A 21,022-nucleotide genomic window follows, 5' to 3' on the forward strand; every position below is an offset into this window, starting at 1 on the left:
AATTTTGTTCATTTAAAATTTTAAATGATATGACTTCATAATAATTATATTAGTAGACGTATATGTTCATAATTTTAGAACATTTAAACTTATTTAAAGTGATAGCATTGATATGGGATAAATGTTATTATAACGAAATTATCATTTTATTGAGGGAAAAAAATATAATGTCTCCATTATGTCCAGGCCGTAAAAATATTGTTTTAGCATGGTGATTACTTAATCGATTAACTACAATTCTATAAAAGATATTTGAAAAAGATAATATTACTGATTGAATAATATAGTTTTACTGATAATTTTATGTTCATTTAAAAAAAAATATTATTTATGTTTTTATTAAAATTTGAGTTTTAGTTCATATCAATAGGATACAAATTATACTTAGTCTAATATTAATTTGAATTATCTCAGATCAGTGTTTTACATTATATTTTATCCCGATGCTCAATACACCCACAAAATTAAACTAATTATTTTTAATTTAATTTTATTTATTTATTAAAGTCCAGATCAATAAGATAATTTTATTTTAGACTGAATAATTAGTATATTTATTTATTGGTCGAATTGTATTTTTATTTTAGTTTTGTGTTAGTCTAAATCAATTGTATAATGTATTTTTTTTTATTACGGATATATAAAATATATATAATTTTGTTTATCCAAGTTCATTAGTATATTTTTTTTAGGAGGATAGATAGTATTATTATTTTATCTTAGATCAAATTTCAATAATTATATTTAGTTTGTTTAAATTTAATTTAGCCCGAAATAACAAATTAGAATAATATAGAACTCGTTATGAATTTAAATTTAAATTGGTTGAAGAAGTTGAATTTAATATAAATTATAATGATATAGAGTTTCAATATAAAATAGAATTGAAATTGGTAAAATAATACAGTAAGTTGACTTCAATAACAATTAGAATTATAATTGATTGACCTAATAATTAAAATTAGAATAATTAAGTGAGGGTAATTAAGTAATTTCAGAAAGTACCGACCAACTACCAAATTTTTAATATTTCGTCTATTATAATATAATATAGATAGATATAGATAGATAGATAGATGGTATAGATATAAGAAAATACATTTATTATAAAATTAATATTATACCACTTCGAATTTGTGCGACTTTTTCTATAATTATATTTTGTTGACTTTAACGTTATAAAATCCTCTTTGGATATATGCAATAAAAAGAGACAAAAAATAGCAGAGTGAAAATGGGTACAGTAGCGCCATGGAAGCAGCTTGTGTTGAATGCTATGCAATCCAATTCTCACCTCAAACACTCTTCCTACTTTCAGCTCGTAAGTTTCTCTCTTTCACTCACCAACGCCCTTAATGATTGCATATTTTTTTAAGCTCTATTTTTCTTGATTCTTCTTCTCATTTGTTTAATTTGATTTGGGTATTTAGGCAACAATTGGAATTAATGGCAGACCTGCTAATCGCACTGTTGTTTTCAGGTTTTTTAATCATCTTCTGTTTTCAGGCTTTTTAAATTTATATATTTAGTTGTTTTTTTATTTTGTTTGATTGACCAGAGGATTCCAGGAAGACAGTGATAAGATTCAAATCAACACTGATTCTCGAACTCACAAGGTTCTTGTTCATCCCTATATGTTTAATGTACCTTTTTTCGAGATTGAAAGAATTGAAAAATTAACAAATTGTACCTGAAATTAGCTGTTTGTTCATTTCAGGTGGATTACTAATGTTCTTAACTCGTTTGTTGAGAATTTGTATTGATTATAATATGACTCATTGAATCCTAGCAGTTGATTTTAAATGCATGTCTGTGTATTTCAACAAATGGAACAGTCAGTTTTCTGTTTTTTTGGTTAAATCATAAACGAAACATAATTTGCTAATTTGGACAAAGGGTGTACGGAAAATGGCCGGGTGTCCTTGCTGGCATTAGGATTGATAAACTGTCATCTTGTTTTGCCTCCATCCTCTCCCCTATCAGTCCTTAAAATTAATAAAATCCCTGCAATTTCCTTGTAAACATCACCTTCTGCAGACCAATTTGTTAAATCCTGTGTGTGCTAAATTTCATTCAATCTCCATTAAATGTTAATGAGTTTCAGGAGTGAGATATACGCACTTCATTTACATATATATGTGTGTGCACGGATATATCTGAACCTTTCTCCTTGTGTTCACACATACATATTTGTTTCATGTGAGGGCTTGATTGGATTTATTGCATAGGTTTCTTTGTTTTTCCCAAGCTGTTCTTCGTGCGGTTTTTCTCTCTTTTTTTTATTGAAGTTCTTCCTACTAAATTATATTCCTGTTAGTAAGTCACAATATCACAGACTCTTATATAGGCATGTCAGTGGACCAAAGCTTTGATCCCATCCGTCTTAATCCAGGCCTTAATAAATAGATTCGGATCATACTAAAATAATTCGATCTGATAAGGATCTTATCTGGTCCAGTTAAAAGTAGGTATGTATTATACCTCATCTGATCCAATTATTTATGTAGTTGTATATATTTCAGTTTATAAATTTAATTTAATAAACATTACAAAATTGATAAACTTCTACGAGAGCTATTTTTCGTTTAAGTCACTCGTCTCTTTCTTTAACACACACGCCCCCCCCCCCCCACACACAATACATCGTTTGATCCAAGCAACAGAGTCTAGAGTCTAGTGAATAGAAAGTTATTTCCATGTACACTTGATTAATTAATTTAAACATTTTTTCCACAAATTCGCAAAGTTTCTATTTTAGAATGAAATTTAAAATTCTTCTCATTGTTCAATATTCAGTATGAAATGTGATTCTTCATAATTATTCCTATATTCGTTATTTCAATTTATTTATTTATAATTTTATATATATGCTAAATTCAATTTTTTTTCGAACTCCAAAATTTTCCGTTTTGGGTATTATTCTTTGCTACAACATTATTTTTTCTTTTGCTCGCTTTTTGTGAGACTACACCATGTGTTATGTTAATTTATAATTCTATTTTATATTTAAACTGATCCGAGGTCTGATCCGATAACCGAGAACTCTGGTAGATTAGATAAGAATTTATTTGTCAATAATCCGACAAAAGATGAATGTATATGGATATGAATATAGTCAAACCTGATCCAAACCCGAACAGTTGCTATGCTCATAGCTAGATAATAATGCATGTGTCAGTTTCTCAACTTTTCGTGTAATTTAACTGAAAAAATGACATTGTTCCATCTGCTGAAATATTTAGTAGGAACCGATTTTTAAACTCTTGATCTAAACTTATGTATTTGCAAGTTTTCAGTTACTCGTTTGACAAATAACCCTCAATATTTCAGATTGAAGACCTCAAAAAATGTCCATTCGGTGAGGTGAATTACTGTATATCGTACTTTTCATGGTTAGCCTATAAATTCCCCAGTTCTAATCTTACTTGTTTATGACTCAATTTGGTAATTTGTGAGGATTTAGATATGTTGGTACTTTACTGACTCTTGGGAGCAATTTCGAATAAACGGCGCAGTTGATGTTATCGATGGATCCAATCCTGACCCTGTTAAACTTCAGGTGCGAAAAAATCGCCTATCCTTTTCATTTCATGTACATTGCAGAGTAGAAAAACTCCTTCAAGGTTTAAATTTGTGAGAAACAAAATGATGTGAATTGGCTGGGCAGATTGTTCTTTTTATTGTAAAAATTAGATCTTTAAAGATTGTTTGTCATTCTTTTCTACCCATATATGAACAAGAGACTACTTTGACCCATTTACCTGAGCTGTTAAATGTTACCACATGTATATGTTAGGTCACACTTTCACTGTAGAGGGGGTGAATACAGTGTTTATTACAATCAAATCAAACTTCAAGAACTTATGTAACAGAAAACAAACTTTATTTAAACAATAAACTCTGTTACAATCTGGAACTGTTATCTCTCAGTGATGAACAAAATATCACGAGAGCTTCTAGAGTTATATCAAACAATATTCTCGATAATGATAACACTTCTAGTGTAAACTCTATTTCTGTGTTTATATACTACACAGTTACAAGATATTCGCTAATTGATATGGAATATAATTCTGCTTCCTAAAATATATCAATCAGATATCTTCTATTCCAAGTATTCCATTCTTCACGGAATTCCTTCTTCATGCATATCTCTTCTTATGTTTATCTTGATCTTCTTAACTTTAATCAGCTACTGTCCTTATCTGATCATCCTTCAGCACTTAAGTTCTGATATCTATCTCCTGATGACATAAGTACTGATATCCCTTAAGTTCTGACTTCCAGTATAAGTACTGATCAGTTAAGTACTGATTTGTTCTGTTCAAATAAGATCTGAAATCTAAACATAAAACATATTAGCCATGACATTATCAAATATATCTAACAATCTCCCCCAACTTGTAAATTAACAAAATATACAAGTTAAACAGATATTTGATGATGTCAAAAACATTAAGTACAAATGCATGAGAAATAGACAAGATAACTACAACTTACAGTCCTTAAAGTTTTTACCAATTCAACTTCTGATAACAACTTCAATCTGTATAAATATCAGAATTTAAGCAGTTGTAGATCTTCGACTTGGCTTCATCATTTTCTGATCTCTCTGATGTCAGGAGTTGTTCTGAGATAATTCTTCAACAAACATTTCTCAGCATATCTGAGTTCATCAATCATTCTCCGTTTGACATCTTTAAGCTCTGCAGTATCTTCACCAGTTTGAAATATTGCAGCTCTGAGATCATTAATCTTTGCTTTTCTCAACTCCCGATCTAGTCTTATGACATAAGCTTTATTAGACTCTAGATTGAATTCAAGCCCCTTAATACCAAGATATGTTCTGATCTGTGCAGTATTAGGCTTCATATCAACAACATCACCATTGTGATTTCTGTACTTTGGAACATATCTGCTGTCAGACTTATCAGAATAAAGTCTTTTCTGTCTCTGAATCTGTTCCTTTAAGTAGTTTGCAGCAGTCTCTGTTATTCTGTCATCCACTTGAAGTAAGAACAATACATGCTCCAATTCTTCAAAATACTTCAACGGAATGGCATTTTGTCTTATATGATAAACCCTACCATCTGTCATGAAATACAACATGATGTATTCTTTCAAATAGGTATGGTAAACCATCTGTACAGATTCTAGTTGATTCAATCTCTCAGGAGTTGCTCCAATACCTGGTTCACTCAAGGAAGTTGGATCATCGGTAGTGTTGTGTACTCTTCTTTCATCAGCACTTCCCAATCCAGTTTTATCTCTAGCTTCCTTTCCAGTAACTACTCTTGCTTCAAAACCACTTGCAGTAGTCTTCAAAGGTTGAGTCTGTTTTGCTTTAGTGAATCCTGGTAGGAGTGTATTTGATCTTCCTTCTGATATCAAGTTAACTTGAGCTGTGTCAGAGGTTACTTGCTTCTTCTGAATATCAGAACTTACAATTTCTTGACTCTGAACAACTTGAGCCATGTCAGAGGTTGTTTTAAGAACTTTCCTTGAAGTCAGAGCAAGATTATCTTTTCCAACAGTAATTTCTTCTTCCTCAGGAGGTACATAAGGCTTGATAGGTTCACCAACCTTTCCTTTACCCTTGGATCTTGGATCTATCTGTGGTTGTGATCTAGCCAAAGTTTCTTCAGTATGTATCCTCTCTTTGATCACAATGCCTTTAGGTTTTGGAAGTAACTTTTTACCAGAAGCTTCAGATTTAGATGTGACTTTCTCTGATTTAAGTCTGGCTTCTTCTTCCTTTAAACTTTCCAAGTCCATCCCTGGATTTTCTTGAAGAAATAACTGTCTTGACATTTCCTCATCAAGATCTAGAAGTTCATCAGAACTTATCCTTTTACCAGCAGCAGAACTTATTCTTTTCCCAGTATCAGAACTTGTTCTGTGACTAGCTTGTCTTGATGTAAACCTTCTACCTTGACTATGACCACTACCCATTCCAGAGTTTCCTTGGTCATCTTTTCCATCATCCTTTCCTTGCAGTGACTTGTTGGTTTTGCATTTGGACTTAATTACCTTCTCCCCCTTTTTGGCATCAGCAGGTAATAAAAGAGAGATAAGTAATTCCACTGAGGTCTGGATTTCAGTAAGTTGCGATTGCTGAGAAGCTTGATTTGTCAGAATTTGATCAATCTGAGCTTGTTGCTTCTCTTGAGTTTTCTCAATATAAGCAACCCTGTCAATGGTAGGTTGGAAGAACTTTTTCTTATCAAGTTTCCAAACTTGTTCCTGTTTAATAAAGTTCTCCTGAATCTTGTGTAGCTCTGCATGAGTGTTGGAATGAAGACCTTGTAGATGTTTAGTACTCAATGCAGTGACCCTAAGCTGAGTTTTAAAATCATCAGAATTTAACATTTCATCAGCTTTAGTCAAGTGCTCAGCAAGATGTAAAGCATTTGGAACACATGAAACTGAGTTCCATTCCTTAGTCCACTCCTGACCTGCAGGAGTTTCACTCCAAGGTACTGGTGCATCCCTGATAACAAACTCCTTTAGCAGTTCAGACTTAGGAAGAGTCAGTGGAGGAGTATGTCCTGAAGGACCTGCTGCATCAGCATCTACAGTTGTAGCAGCTTCACCAGTATCTCCAACATTTGCAGCATCAGAACTTAAAGAATCAGTATCTTCTGATAAGACAACTGTATGAGTAGCAATGGAGGCTTCAACATCCTCTAATTGCTGATCTGATACTAAGTTCTGATCAACAGCCATATCCTGATGCTCACCTAAAATCTGATCATCATCTTGATGCAGAGAAGGTGTTAGTGATAACTCAGGAGTTTGAACAGCATCAGTAACAGGTGTTGTGGAAGGATTGTTTGCTGTTGGGGCTTCTAAGAAAAGTATTTCAGGCACAACCAAGTTCTGAATATCAATTTCAGCACTTGTGCCTGGATCAACAAGAGATATAGAAGGTGAATTAGCCTTGTCAGATACAGGTTCCTGAGATGGAGTTGATGGAGAAGAAGTGACTGGAGCAAATTCCTTGTCTTGTGAGATCAGAGATTCCTGATCCCCTTCCTTAGCTGCTTCCTCCTCATCATCTGAAACTGGCCTCTGTGCCCTCTGTTTCTTGTACTTTCTTGTTGATTTGGATTCCTTGGGAGTTGCAGGAACCGTCATACGTCTAAGCCTCTTGAGAAGCCTAGAACCCCCAATTGCAGAATCCTTCTGAGAAGTTGCCTTCTCAGCTTCATCTATCATAGGTTCTGAAGATGGAATCTGATCCTCAGAATCTGATTCATCTCTCAAAGTAATCCTCCTCTTCTTATGAGATGTTTGAGGAACAGTCTTTGTTCTCTTTGGCTTAGAGGATGTAGGCTTCACAGTAGGTGCTGAAGAAGAAGGTTGAGCATTCTGTGAAGTAGAGAGATAGGATTTGAGATAAGTTCTGAGGGTAGGTTGAGTAGAATGAGAGGTAGGGACTGAGGTTGATGGATTTTGGTTATGGTGAGTTGGTTGAACATTTGAGTAAACAGATTTGTAAGTAGCTGGATCAGCATTTACCAGAATCTGTTTCACAGACTGAGGAATCTGTAATTGTCTCACCATTGATTTCTTTGTGTCAGCATTTATCAGGTCGTTAAAGTACCTTTTTGCAACCTTAAAAGGTGGGGTTTGAGTGCTGACTAACTGGGGTTCAGCAGTACAATACGTATAAATAAGTTGACAGAATCTAGCAAAATAAACAACATCTCGATCCTCTGTCATCCTATCCCCAATAAAACCAATTATTCCAGTTGCAAAATCAAAATGAGTTTGATGGATAATAGCATACCCGATATGCTGACTCAGAATTGGGATGGCATCAAAATTTGAACACTTGTTGCCAAAGGCCTTGGTGATGCAATCGAAGAAGAAACTCCATTCTCTTCTGATATTAGCCCGTTTCAATTGTCCAAGTTTCGTCAGACTCTTTTCATATCCCAATTCAGCCATTAACTCCCGAAGGGCTGAGTCCTCTGGAACTGAGAAAGTACAATCCTCTGGAAGATGTAAAGCCCTGCGTACTGTACCAGGAGTGACTACAAAAGATGAATCACCCACTTGGAAGATAGTACTGGGAGTTCCACGGTTACCACCATCATCAAAAACGCCAGTCCTCCAGAACCTCAGAACTTGTTGACTTGAAAAGAATTCAGGCTGAGTTAAGGCGTACACAACCTCACTATGTGCAAGAAGATCTTGCACAAAATGCAATTCAGATGGAGCTTCAGTATGATCAAGAATTGCAGCATAGTTGTTTGGAACGAACTTTGCTCCATCAATGATTAAATCCTTTGGTGCCATGTGAAAAAATATTGAAATTCAAGTATGCCTGTTAGGTGTTTGAGATAATGTCTGTATGAAAAACCAACGTGAGAAAGAATGAGAAAGAGAGTAAAAGTAAGAAGAGAGATAAAGTATTAAGAAAATAAAAGATTAAAGAAATCTTCTCTCTGTTGTTCTTATACTCGAAGAAAAATGTTACCGTTGGACACCTGTCAGACATGCAGTAATAACGGATAGTTACTGGGCTCGAGAAAACAGGAATGATTACTTATCCAGTTGCCTTGTTTCAAGGAAAAACCATTTCAGTTATCAAGAGACACAGTTTTAATTCAAAATTAAAACCGTTAGCACTGATTGAATTATTTTTCACTGCAACATTAATATTCTGAAAATGAATCATGTTAAAAATGACCTAGATAATTTCGATGAATAAGTGCTGACAAAGAATCAGAACTTAAATAAAGACAAAATTTAAATGGTCATCAGAATATCAAGCAGGATTTAACAACACAGATAAAATAACTCAGAGACAAAATCTTGAAGTAAAAACAGTTTTCATTAATATATCAAGTCAATACATATATGAAATAGAAATTACATCAATACAAGATTTTCCCTAAGCTTCTAATCCTATCATCAACAGCTTTAGTCCTAGCTAAGAAGCCTGACAAAGCTGAGGATGAAGAAGAACAGGAAGAAGACGAGATTAAGTCACCCTCCTCTTCCTATCTTCGACAAACAAGATAGCGAGTCGTATGATTCGCTCTTGCTGACGGATACGACGAAGGTGAAGGTCTCTTCGAACGGCCACCAGATCACGTTTGATAACCTCTGGAAATTGAATCCAGAGATTGTGAGGGATGTTGGTGATAGGGTAGGGATTTGGAATTCCATTCAAAAAGACATGCACAGTCTCATCACCGTAATTGTAGAACCAGCCAAATTCAGCCATTTGTGATAGTAAATGAAAAACAAGACTGAATTTGTGATACAAGTGGGATGAGAAGAATAATGTGAAGTGGCTGTTTATATAGGCAAGAGAATGCCAAGAGACGCAAAGATATTTAATGCTGACAGGTAGAAGTAATTCTACCTCATCTCCCTAGACCTTGAAAAAGAATAACAGTCATTGGAAAAGGAATGGGCACATATAACAAGAGTGAACTGTCCAAGGACGAGTGCCATTATGTTTTAACCATAGACTATTAATCTTCCACTTCAACATTTCGAAATTAATCTTAGACTGTTACCAAATTTTACTCATAAATAAGTCAAGTAAAGGGTTAGACTGAAAAATCAGAACTTAGACCTATACCAGAACTTAACAGTCATCAGAACATAATGTCTTAACTCGAACAAGGAATATCTATCTCAGTAAATACTCATACAAGTTCTTAGTTATGAACGTCAGAACTTAATCATCAGAACGTGTAACTAGAACTTGTCCTCAGAATTTGTGCAGAAGTGACACAATGACTGTTTATCTAAAATAACATAGACCACCACAGAAATTTCATCATTCATATGGAGTGATGTGTGTGTGCATTAAGCTAAATAACAGACAAAGAGTAAAGTCTGATCTACTTCAGTACATCTTAGAAATAAGTCATAATTAAAATTTTGCTAAAGAGCTGTCATTATCCTGAAACCTACTGATAAATGAGTTCATGCATGAGTTCACCTCTACTGTTTTTGTGCTAATTTTATGCATCTTTTGAAATTCTATTTTACAGAGGCTTCTCAGTGTAAGTGAGTCACGACTGTTTATTAGAATTTATGCTATTATCAGAGTATTTCTCCAGTAATCATAGAGTGTGAAAAGTCACCAAGAAAATATTTTGCTTTTCTAATGCATATTTACTTAATACCAGCAATGCACTTGGGTCGTCCCATTCACATTTTTACTCTAGATCTCAAAGGAGTACCTGATATTATTCTTTGATTCTTTTCTTTTTCTTTTGATATGTGAGGTTTATCAGCACTTAGTACATTCAGCAGTTTTACTAGAATCAGAACTTAAACAGATGAGTAGCATTATTCTAATTTGTGACTTAGTAATAAGATATACAAAGTAAACTTAACTAAGCTCAGTTATCAGAATTTGCTTGTGTCATAAGATTTCCACAGAAATAATTACTTCTTTCATGGAATCATTTGTTTATTTAAGACTAGTAGGTCAGTATCTAGCACAGTTATCCTCATGGGATCGAATAGTTACTGAAACAGACATATCACTTATCAGAGTTTAGAAACATATATCAGACAACAGTCAGTACTTAAAGACATTTATCAATTAATGCACAGAATATACAAAGAGATTAATTCTGTAAATACTGATCATAAAGTCTGATAACATAGAACAAGTTTAAGCAGATTTAGAGAAAGAACCTGAAATCATTCCAAGTTCATTTACCAATTTTGAAAAGGTAGCTTCACACAGTGGTTTTGTGAAGATATCTGCTACTTGTTGATCTGTGGGAACAAAATGCAATTCCACTGTACCTTCATCCACATGTTCCCTGATGAAATGGTACCTGATGCTGATGTGCTTTGTCATAGAGTGTTGAACTGGATTACCTGTCATAGCAATAGCACTTTGATTATCACAGTAAATAGGGATTTTGAAATATGTTAACCCATAATCCAGTAACTGATTCTTCATCCAAAGAATCTGTGCACAACAGCTTCCTGCAGCAATATACTCTGCTTCTGCAGTTGATGTGGAAATTGACTTTTGTTTCTTGCTATACCAAGAAACCAACCTGCCTCCAAGAAATTGGCAGCTTCCACTTGTGCTTTTCCTGTCAATTTTGCAACCTGCAAAATCTGCATCTGAGTAACCTATTAATTTAAAATCTGATTCTCTAGGATACCATAATCCTAGATCAGCTGTTCCTTTAAGATACTTAAAGATTCTTTTTACAGCTGTTAAGTGAGGTTCTCTTGGATCTGCTTGAAATCTTGCACAAAGACAGGTAGCAAACATGATATCTGGTCTACTAGCAGTTAGATAGAGAAGTGAGCCAATCATACCTCTGTAATCAGTAATATCTACTGAATTACCAGTATCCTTATCCAGTTTTGTTGCAGTGGCCATGGGAGTGGATGCACTTGAACAGTCTTGCATTCTAAATTTCTTCAGCAAGTTTCTGGTATACTTAGATTGACAAATAAAAGTTCCTTCTTCAGTCTGCTTGACTTGAAGGCCCAGAAAATAACTAAGTTCTCCCATCATACTCATCTGATATCTTGACTGCATTAGGTTGGCAAACTTTTTGCAAAGTTTGTCATTTGGAGACCCAAAAATAATATCATCAACATAAATCTGGATCAGAAGTAAGTCCTTGCCATGGTTGAGATAGAACAATGTTTTGTCAATAGTTCCTCTATTGAATCCACTTTCCAGAAGAAACTGAGCTAAAGTCTCATACCATGCTCTAGGAGCTTGCTTAAGTCCATAAAGTGCTTTATCAAGCCTGTAGACATAATCTGGATGTTTGGAATCTACAAAGCCTGGAGGTTGTTCAACATATACTTCCTCTTCCAATTCTCCATTGAGAAAAGCACTTTTCATATCCATTTGAAAGACAGTAAACTTTTTGTGAGCTGCATAAGCCATGAATATCCTTATGGCTTCTAACCTAGCAACTGGAGCAAATGTTTCATCATAGTCAATTCCCTCCTGCTGAGAATATCCTTTTGCAACCAGCCTTGCCTTGTTCCTTACAATTATGCCATCACTGTCAGTTTTGTTTCTGAATACCCACTTTGTACCAACAACCGATCTATTCTTGGGTCTTGGCACTAAGGTCCAGACTTTGTTTCTTTCAAATTCATTCAACTCTTCCTGCATTGCTTGCACCCAATCAGCATCTTGAAGAGCTTCTTCCACTTTCTTTGGCTCAGACTGAGAGAGAAAAGAATTGTAAAGACATTCATTCGAAGTACCTGTTCTAGTTCTGACACCTGCCTCAGGATTTCCAATTATTAAATCAGGTGTATGTGATTTTGTCCACTTCCTTGCAGATGGAAGATTTTCTCTAGAACTGGATGCTCCCCCATGATTCATGCTGTCTTCGGTTTCATTTTCTGATGCTCCCCCTGAAACTATGCTCTCTGAGTTGGATCCTTCAGTATTTAGATTTTCAGCACTGTCAGTACTTGGCTTATCAGAACTTGACGAATCAGAATTTGAAGAGCCAGATGTATGTTCTGATGCTTCTTGAGATGTGATAATATCTTGAGTATGCTCCCCCTGCATTGGTGCATCTTCCTTTGACGTAGTCACCACAGTTTCAATAACATCAGAGTTTAATCCATCAGAATTTACAGTATCAGGACTTAGACTGTCAGGACTTGAGGTATCAGAATATGAATCTTCATTTTCAAATCTCAGCTGATCATGATCAATGCAATCTTCAAGTCCAGTGATCTTCTTGTCATCAAAAGAGACATTGATAGATTCCATGACCACTTTTGTTCTCAAATTATAGACTCTGAAGGCTTTTGTAGAAAGTGGATATCCTACAAAGATTCCCTCATCAGCTTTTAGATCAAACTTGGATAGCTGTTCAGGATGAGTCTTGAGAACAAAACACTTACATCCAAATACATGAAAGTATTTGAGATTTGGCTTCTTGTTCTTCACCATCTCATATGGTGTTTTTCCATGCTTGTTAATGAGTGTTGCATTTTGAGTAAAACAAGCAGTCTGCACAGCTTCAGCCCAGAAATAGGTTGGAAGCTTTGCTTCTTCAAGCATTGTTCGTGCAGCTTCAATTAGAGTTCTATTCTTCCTTTCAACAACTCCATTTTGCTGTGGAGTTCCAGGAGCAGAAAATTCCTGCTTTATTCCATGATTTTTGCAGAACTCTTCCATTATCAAATTCTTGAATTCAGTGCCATTATCACTCCTCAAAATTTTCACAGAATCTTTGATCAATTTATCCAGATGTTTGACATGATCAATCAGGATAGATGCAGTTTCACTTTTTGTGTGCAAGAAATACACCCATGTGTATCTGGTAAACTCATCTACTATGACCAACGCATAATTCTTCTTTGCAATAGACATGACATTCACTGGACCAAATAGATCAACATGAAGTAGATAATAAGGCTCAAGAATTGATGATTCAGTCTTGCTCTTGAACGAAGATTTTCTTTGTTTAGCCTTCTGACATGAGTCACAAAGACCATCAGGAACAAACACTGATTTTGGCAGTCCTCTCACAAGATCTTTCTTGATCAGTTCATTTATCTTGTTGAAGTTTAAATGAGAGAGTTTCTTGTGCCAATTCCAGCTTTCTTCAGTTGAGGCTCTACTCACTAAACAGATTGCAGAACCATCAGAACTTGTTGAAAGCTTAGCTTCATAAATGTTACCACGCCTGAATCCCTTCAGAACAATTTTTCCTTTAGATTTACTAACTATTTCACAGTGTTCTGCAAAGAAATCAACATGATAACCTTTGTCACAGATTTGACTTATACTCAGTAAGTTGTGTTTAAGTCCTGAGACCAGAGCTACATCTTTAATGATGACATTCCCAAGATTGATATTGCCATATCCCAAAGTTTTTCCAATGTTGCCATCTCCATAAGAAACACTTGGGCCAGCTTTCTCCACAAAGTCTGATAGCAGGGCCTTATTTCCAGTCATGTGTCCTGAACATCCACTGTCCAGAACTAAAATATTTTTCCTGTTGCCCTGCAATCAAAAAGACCACTAATTATTAGTTTTAAGGACCCAGACTTGCTTGGATCCTTTGGCCTTTTTAGGTTTGTTAACATTTGCAGCGGATTTAACATCAGATTTTATGTTAACAGTTTTCTTATCAGAACTTATACTAGAAGGAACAACAGAAACTTTCTTTAAAGAAGGTTTTATTTGATAATAATCATAGTACAAACTATGATATTCCTTACAAGTATAAATGGAATGCCATAAACTACCACAATGAAAACAAGGATTTTGTGGTTTGTGTCTAACAGACTGACTCTTAACTCCTGACTTTGTAGATAAGGAGTTAATATTCTTATTCTTCCTGCAAAAAGAAGCCAGATGGTTAGAACTTCCACAGTTATGACATGCTTTCCTAGGAGCATCAGGAACAGATTTATAGTTATTGCTTTTATTCACACCTTCCTTTCCATTCCTATTTTTCCTAGGTGATTTTACCTTGTTTGCATTCTTAACATCTTTCAGCTTATGCTTAAGCTGCTTCTTTGTCATTAAGCCTATGTTAACTTCAGCTGTCTTTTCCTGTTTTAGTTTGTCAGAAGCTAATTCCTTTTTAACTTCTGATTTCTCAGTTTCGGATTTTTCAGTTACAAACTTAACAGGTTTTAACTTCGGCTTTTGCTTATCAACAGGCTTAATTTCTTCAGTTCCTTTTTCATTATTTTCTCCATAACCTAAGCCCTCTTTCCAGTTTCCACTGCTTAGCAAATTTTGAGTTGTTTTGCCAGAGTTAGTCCAAGTTCTGATAATCTCTCTCTCCTTTTCTAACTCAGTTTTTAGAGATTCATTCATTTTTAGCACTTCATCCCTAACATAAAAAGCATCATCTCTATCCTTCTGAGTTTGATGAAACATGACTAACTCTTTTTCTAAGAAATTATTTCTTTTCTTAAAAGCAAGATTTTCAGAAGTTAATCTTTCACATGTTAAAGTTTGATCTCTATAACTGACAAACATGGTTTTAAGATATCTTCTCAACTCATTAATATCATCAGTATGAAAAGCATAAGTAGTCTGAGGTACCTTTGTTTCAGCAGCTTCAGAACTGCTCTCAGAACTTGATTTATCAGCATTTGCCATCAATGCATAGTTCTCCTCACTTTCAGAGTCTGAGGTGTCTGTCCAGCTTTTCTGCTTTGTGACAAGAGCTTTGCCTTTGTCATTCTTGGTCTTCTTGCACTCAGGAGATATGTGGCCTTTCTCACCACAATTATAACATTTAACATTAGCGTAATCTCCTCTGTCAGACTTTCCTCCTTTTCCTTCAGATCTTCTGAAATTCTTCTTATCAGAACTTATGCCTTTCCTGGAAAACTTCTTTCCCTTCCTGAACTTCCTGTATGCAATCTTTGTGATTCCTTTCACCATAAGAGCACACAGCTTCATCATCTCCTCATCAACATCAGTTTCAGGCAAGCTTTCAGAATCTGAGTCATCATCACTCTCAGAACTTGATGACTCAGTATCAGATTTTATGATAAGAGCTTTACCCTTATCTTTCTTTGAGGAAGATGGTTTGGGGGATTCCTCTTCAGCCTTGAGAGCAACAGTTCTTGACTTTCCTCCTTTCCTCTTGCTTCTTTGTTCCATCTCAAGTTCATGAGTCTTGAGCATTCCATAGATTTCATCAAGAGTTGTTTCATCAAGATTGTAGTTGTCTCTTATTGTTGTTGCCTTCAAATCCCAACATTCAGGAAGAGCTAACAGGAATTTGAGGTTTGTATCTTCAAGATCATACTCCTTATTAACCAATGACAAGTCATTCAAGAGTTTGACAAATCTTTCATATACATCAGTCAATGACTCATTAGTCCTAGAGTCAAAGTGTTCATACTCTTGAGTGAGTATTGTCTTCCTGTTCTTCTTAACTGTTTCAGTTCCTTGACACCTTGTCTCCAGTGCATCCCATATCTCCTTAGCAGTCTTGCAGTTGATTACCCTGTTTGACATTACATTATCAATGGCACTATGCAATAAGTGACGTACCTTGGCATCCTTAGCAATAGATGCTATATCTTCAGCAGTGTAATCATTCTTTTCCTTTGGTACGGTCATTGCTGCTTCACCTGGAACTACAACAGCGAGCTTGGTAGGTTTGTGAGGCCCTTCCCTGATTCTATCAAGGTATTCTGGATCTGTTGCTTCCAGAAACATGGTCATCCTTACCTTCCATATGGGATATTCAGATGGTCTCAATATGGGAACTCTGATAGTCTCATATCGACTCTGAATTGATGTCTTTGATGATTCCTCAGTTTTGGTAGGCTTAGTTGGAGTTTCTGTGTCAGACATGATTGTGTTTGGATCTTTAACTGTATGTGTGTTAACAGATAGCTCTGATACCACTTGTTAGGTCACACTTTCACTGTAGAGGGGGTGAATACAGTGTTTATTACAATCAAATCAAACTTCAAGAACTTATGTAACAGAAAACAAACTTTATTTAAACAATAAACTCTGTTACAATCTGGAACTGTTATCTCTCAGTGATGAACAAAATATCACGAGAGCTTCTAGAGTTATATCAAACAATATTCTCGATAATGATAACACTTCTAGTGTAAACTCTATTTCTGTGTTTATATACTACACAGTTACAAGATATTCGCTAATTGATATGGAATATAATTCTGCTTCCTAAAATATATCAATCAGATATCTTCTATTCCAAGTATTCCATTCTTCACGGAATTCCTTCTTCATGCATATCTCTTCTTATGTTTATCTTGATCTTCTTAACTTTAATCAGCTACTGTCCTTATCTGATCATCCTTCAGCACTTAAGTTCTGATATCTATCTCCTGATGACATAAGTACTGATATCCCTTAAGTTCTGACTTCCAGTATAAGTACTGATCAGTTAAGTACTGATTTGTTCTGTTCAAATAAGATCTGAAATCTAAACATAAAACATATTAGCCATGACATTATCAAATATATCTAACAGTATATATTGTCATAGTTCTGTAATAATGCATTGCAGCAAAGAGAGAAAGCATGGTTTGCAAGTTCTCCAAGGTCAAGATTGCAGTACGTGGGTCCTTATCCCGGTCTTCCCTCTATAAGTGAACAATCATCGGGAGAGTTCTCTTTGGATGATTCTACAGGTCCAGTTGATGCGTTTTGTTTACTAGTTTTAAATCCTGAGCAGGTAGGATATCTTTTTGGTTCTTATATGTTAAATTTTTATAGATCTTATTACCATAAACATACATAAGTTATAATATACATTTTACAAACAGGTGGATTACTTAAATTTGAAGGAAAATAAGAGGGTAAACTTTACAACCAGACAAAGCGATGACAGCGAAAAGCTTTGGAACTTGGAGAGAATCAACCCATGAACTCTATTATGTAATTTTGTAATTCAATTATGACACATTTACATCTTGAAATCATTCTAGTAATTATTGGTAATGAATTTTGCTTGTATGACCTTCCTTTAGTAAGTTTACAGGCCGTGAAAGAATCTGGAGGACTTGCCTATCTTTCCGTAAACATAAGAGTTCAGGTGTGTTTATAGTAATGACATTCCTAGCAGCATATATGTATTGAATAGAGAGTATACCTCTGCCAGTATGCTATGTTAGAACAAAGTATATTGTGGTGTGAAATGTGACAAGATAGAGATGTTACCATATTATACTAGCTCTGGGGCCTGGGGGGTACTTTTGAATGTTGTCCGTCTTTAGACTTCAGTTAAGTAGTCTGTAATCGGTGGTTCCACACGGGCTTTAGATATAACGGTCAAATATAGAACATCTTTTGACAATATAGCTACATTTAGCGTAAATCTACAGTAAAAATTACAAAATTATCGAAATCAAATTATAATCATTACAACAAATCACCGGAATCAAACTATACTCATTATAAATCTACTTGGACATTTCTTTAAGGAGGATAAAGTATTGGGTTCAATGGTTTAAGCAGAACTAAAATGTTTCCTGCTGCCTGGAAAGTGGAAACTTAAAAACTTGCCTCAGGTAACAAATTTGTGGATGTGGATTAAGGACCTCAACTATGAATTATGATAGGCCTATGTGATGTGCAGTCTAGTTCAGCGGCCCAATAATTATTGGTTACAGTATCACCAACTTAAGAACCCACCCTATTTTTTGAAGTTGGGCCGAAGATATACGTTTGGGTTCATTCATCTTTGTCAATCATTTGTCTTTTCGACAATAAAGCAATTCAAGCACGTTGTTTTATCATTTATTCAAAAACATAATAACACAGGAAATTTTATTCAACTCATAAAGTATTAAATTTGCCGTACTTAGGAATACATTTTGGATGGTTTTAATTTTTACATTAATTTATTGGAGAGTGTTTTTTTTTTAAAATGAAGACTGTTTAAACTTGTAAGAAGTATTTATTATTTTCGACTTGCACGGAAATTTATATACTGAAATTAAAAAATGGCTATACATATCTTATTAGGAATGATAATATGGAACATATATTTTGATATAAATTAACAGTTCTGTAAGGTAAATTTTAAGAATAAGTTGATGAAACAGATCTGAAGCAGCAAACCTAGCTTTGTCTGAGTCGAGCCGAATTTAATTTTTTAAAGACGAACCAAGTCAAATTTAACAAGTGTTCTAAAAATCGGTTTAGGCGGATGCATAGGCACTAGGCGATAGTAAAACGCCCGGAATCGGACCTAGGTGGTAATTTAGGCATTTTTTTAAAATCGGGTCAAAATCAGAATTAGGCGGGTTACGTGGTCAAATATCTGTCCTAGGCGGTCTAGGCGGAAAATAATTAAAAAAAAAACTTTTTTATGTTTTTATGATTTTAATTCCATTAATTTTTATAATTTTACACAATTATTATGCTAGTTTCTAATATAAAATATTGATAAGAAGTAACAAGTAATCTAATATATATATTTTCTCACTTAAAATATAAAAATGACATATTGTAATCAGTTTAGAAGTGTGAATTAAAATATAATTAATATTGTAAACTATAATTAGTACATAACGAATGTCAAATGTGAAAATATTGTTTAATATCATTCTAATTTCTTTTGTCAAACAAATATTCGACTTATCGATCATTATATAATTATAAAAATTATAAATAATATTTATATTCTTTCGATTAATGTTACGATTAATCAGTCTGAGTTAATCTCCAACTTGCCGATTAATCTCTCGAAGGTACACTCACTGTTAGGAGCGCCTAGCGAATTCTGGATATAGATTTAAGCTCGGCTCTTTTATAAACAAGCTAAGCCCGAGTCGAACACGAGTTTATTCACGAACAACCAAACTAAGCCGAACTCAAGTCGAGTCGAGTTGTCTGTTAATAATTTGTATATATTTTTCAATCGACCAACCTTAAAGTATAATTTATAATTTTACAAGTTGTATCGAGATCAAATATTAGTCTTATTTTATAATTATACACACACACTCACACTCTACACTTATTTATCAATCTATATCATTTTTTTCAAGACGAGTTTTAGGAATATATCCAATTTTATTTTATATTATTGAAACATCCGTAACTTTTAAAATCGTATATTACTTTTAAAACTGTCGATGCCGAAATTTTACTATTTATTTAAATTTGGTTTATGTAAATTACAAGTTATTTAATGGTTTTTGTTAGGTATGAAATGCACACATATGGGGTGAATGTGTTTTATTGATTTTACTTGCTTAAAAACTATGTTTGAATATTTTCAAGATAATCGAGTTGAATGTTTGGATGCTTGAACTTGACGGACTAAATAATTGTAGTGATAATCAAATAATTGTAAAGACAAAAACACAATTATCAAAACTCACTTGATTTATATTAAAATCAAATTAGTTGTGCTACAAATATGTTTTCTTGAATATGTTAGAACATAACTACTTCTTGAGAGAATACAAGAATTCTAGATTTGTGTTTGTTACATCTGAACTAAGGACCCGTGACGTGTTTTATCAACATGCTTAGTTTACGGAGCTTGCACTAAAATAGACTAAGACATTTTCTAAAGTCCTTTTGTCTATATCCATTTTAAGTGCAACAAATCTACATATAATCTTCCGGTTCATCTTGACCCCTGATCTTGCATTCCTCAAGCTGCATTCGTAGACTTTTCATTTTAGTGAAAAACAGTTTGTTGACTGATAATCTTGAATCTTCAAGTTGGTTGCATTCTGTAATTGGAGCTGTTATCGAGATCTGCATCACTGTATAGAGATGTCTCATATTGACATACAAAATGATTTATCGAAAACTTCACTTCTCTACAAGTGTTATGATTTTCGATATCTCCTGTTCTCTATATGCAGTTTGACTTTCGATATCTCTAGTTCTCTATATATAGCTTGACTTGTCGATATCTCCAGTTCTCTACATGCAGTTTTGACTTGTCGATACCTCCAGTTCTCTACATGCAGTTTTGACTTGTCGATATATGCACTTCTCTACATACCCTTGAATTTCTCTACAAGTAGAGTGACATCTTTACAAGTATAATAACTTTTCTACAAGTAGAGTGACATCTCTACAAGTATAATGACTTCTATACAAGTAGAGTGACTTCTCTATAAGCTTATCTGACTTTTCGATATAACTTGATCTGTGACTTGTTGACATTTAACTTAGAACATTTTTCAATCCACAACATCATTCTTCACCAAGCAGTTTATCTTCATTCTGAGGCATGATCAGACTTGATCTTCTTTCAGAGATTTATTCATAGCTTGTTGGCTGTTTACTGAAAAATACTCCAGTCTAGTCTATATGAACATTTTTACAGACTCAAGAAACACCATTACAGAATACATAAAATTACAAGTCAACTAAATCTCAGGATTGTCAGTGTGACTTAGTCTTGTTATGTAAAGGCATGTCTTGCACAACAATCTCCCCGAATTTGTGAGAAGATTACTTGTCACAAATTCATGTCTGATAACAAGACTAATCACAAGCTAAAATTTGAAAGACAAACAGAAATACAAAGATACAGACTTTCATATA

The 21,022-nt window shown here is 34.2% G+C and overlaps 1 protein-coding gene across 6 annotated transcripts; it reads left to right on the forward strand.

Annotated features, from left to right (window-relative positions):
• Positions 1–1,184: 1,184 nt before the first annotated feature.
• Positions 1,185–17,669, forward strand: LOC141668589 (pyridoxine/pyridoxamine 5'-phosphate oxidase 2). Of its 6 annotated transcripts, none has more exons than XM_074475523.1 (7): positions 1,185–1,321; positions 1,431–1,480; positions 1,559–1,616; positions 3,290–3,358; positions 3,464–3,559; positions 16,992–17,180; positions 17,272–17,669. In XM_074475523.1, the coding sequence occupies exons 1-7, from the start codon at positions 1,235–1,237 to the stop codon at positions 17,371–17,373; spliced, it is 651 nt and encodes a 216-aa protein (XP_074331624.1). In that variant the 5' UTR covers positions 1,185–1,234; the 3' UTR covers positions 17,374–17,669. The 6 variants fall into 6 exon arrangements, with proteins under 6 accessions (XP_074331624.1, XP_074331625.1, XP_074331626.1 ...); XM_074475524.1 differs by having other exon boundaries at positions 17,013–17,180; XM_074475525.1 differs by having other exon boundaries at positions 3,331–3,363.
• The last annotated feature ends 3,353 nt before the right edge of the window (positions 17,670–21,022 follow it).

This window comes from Apium graveolens, chromosome 6 (genome assembly GCF_009905375.1).
Source record: "Apium graveolens cultivar Ventura chromosome 6, ASM990537v1, whole genome shotgun sequence".
Taxonomy (NCBI): Eukaryota; Viridiplantae; Streptophyta; class Magnoliopsida; order Apiales; family Apiaceae; genus Apium; species Apium graveolens.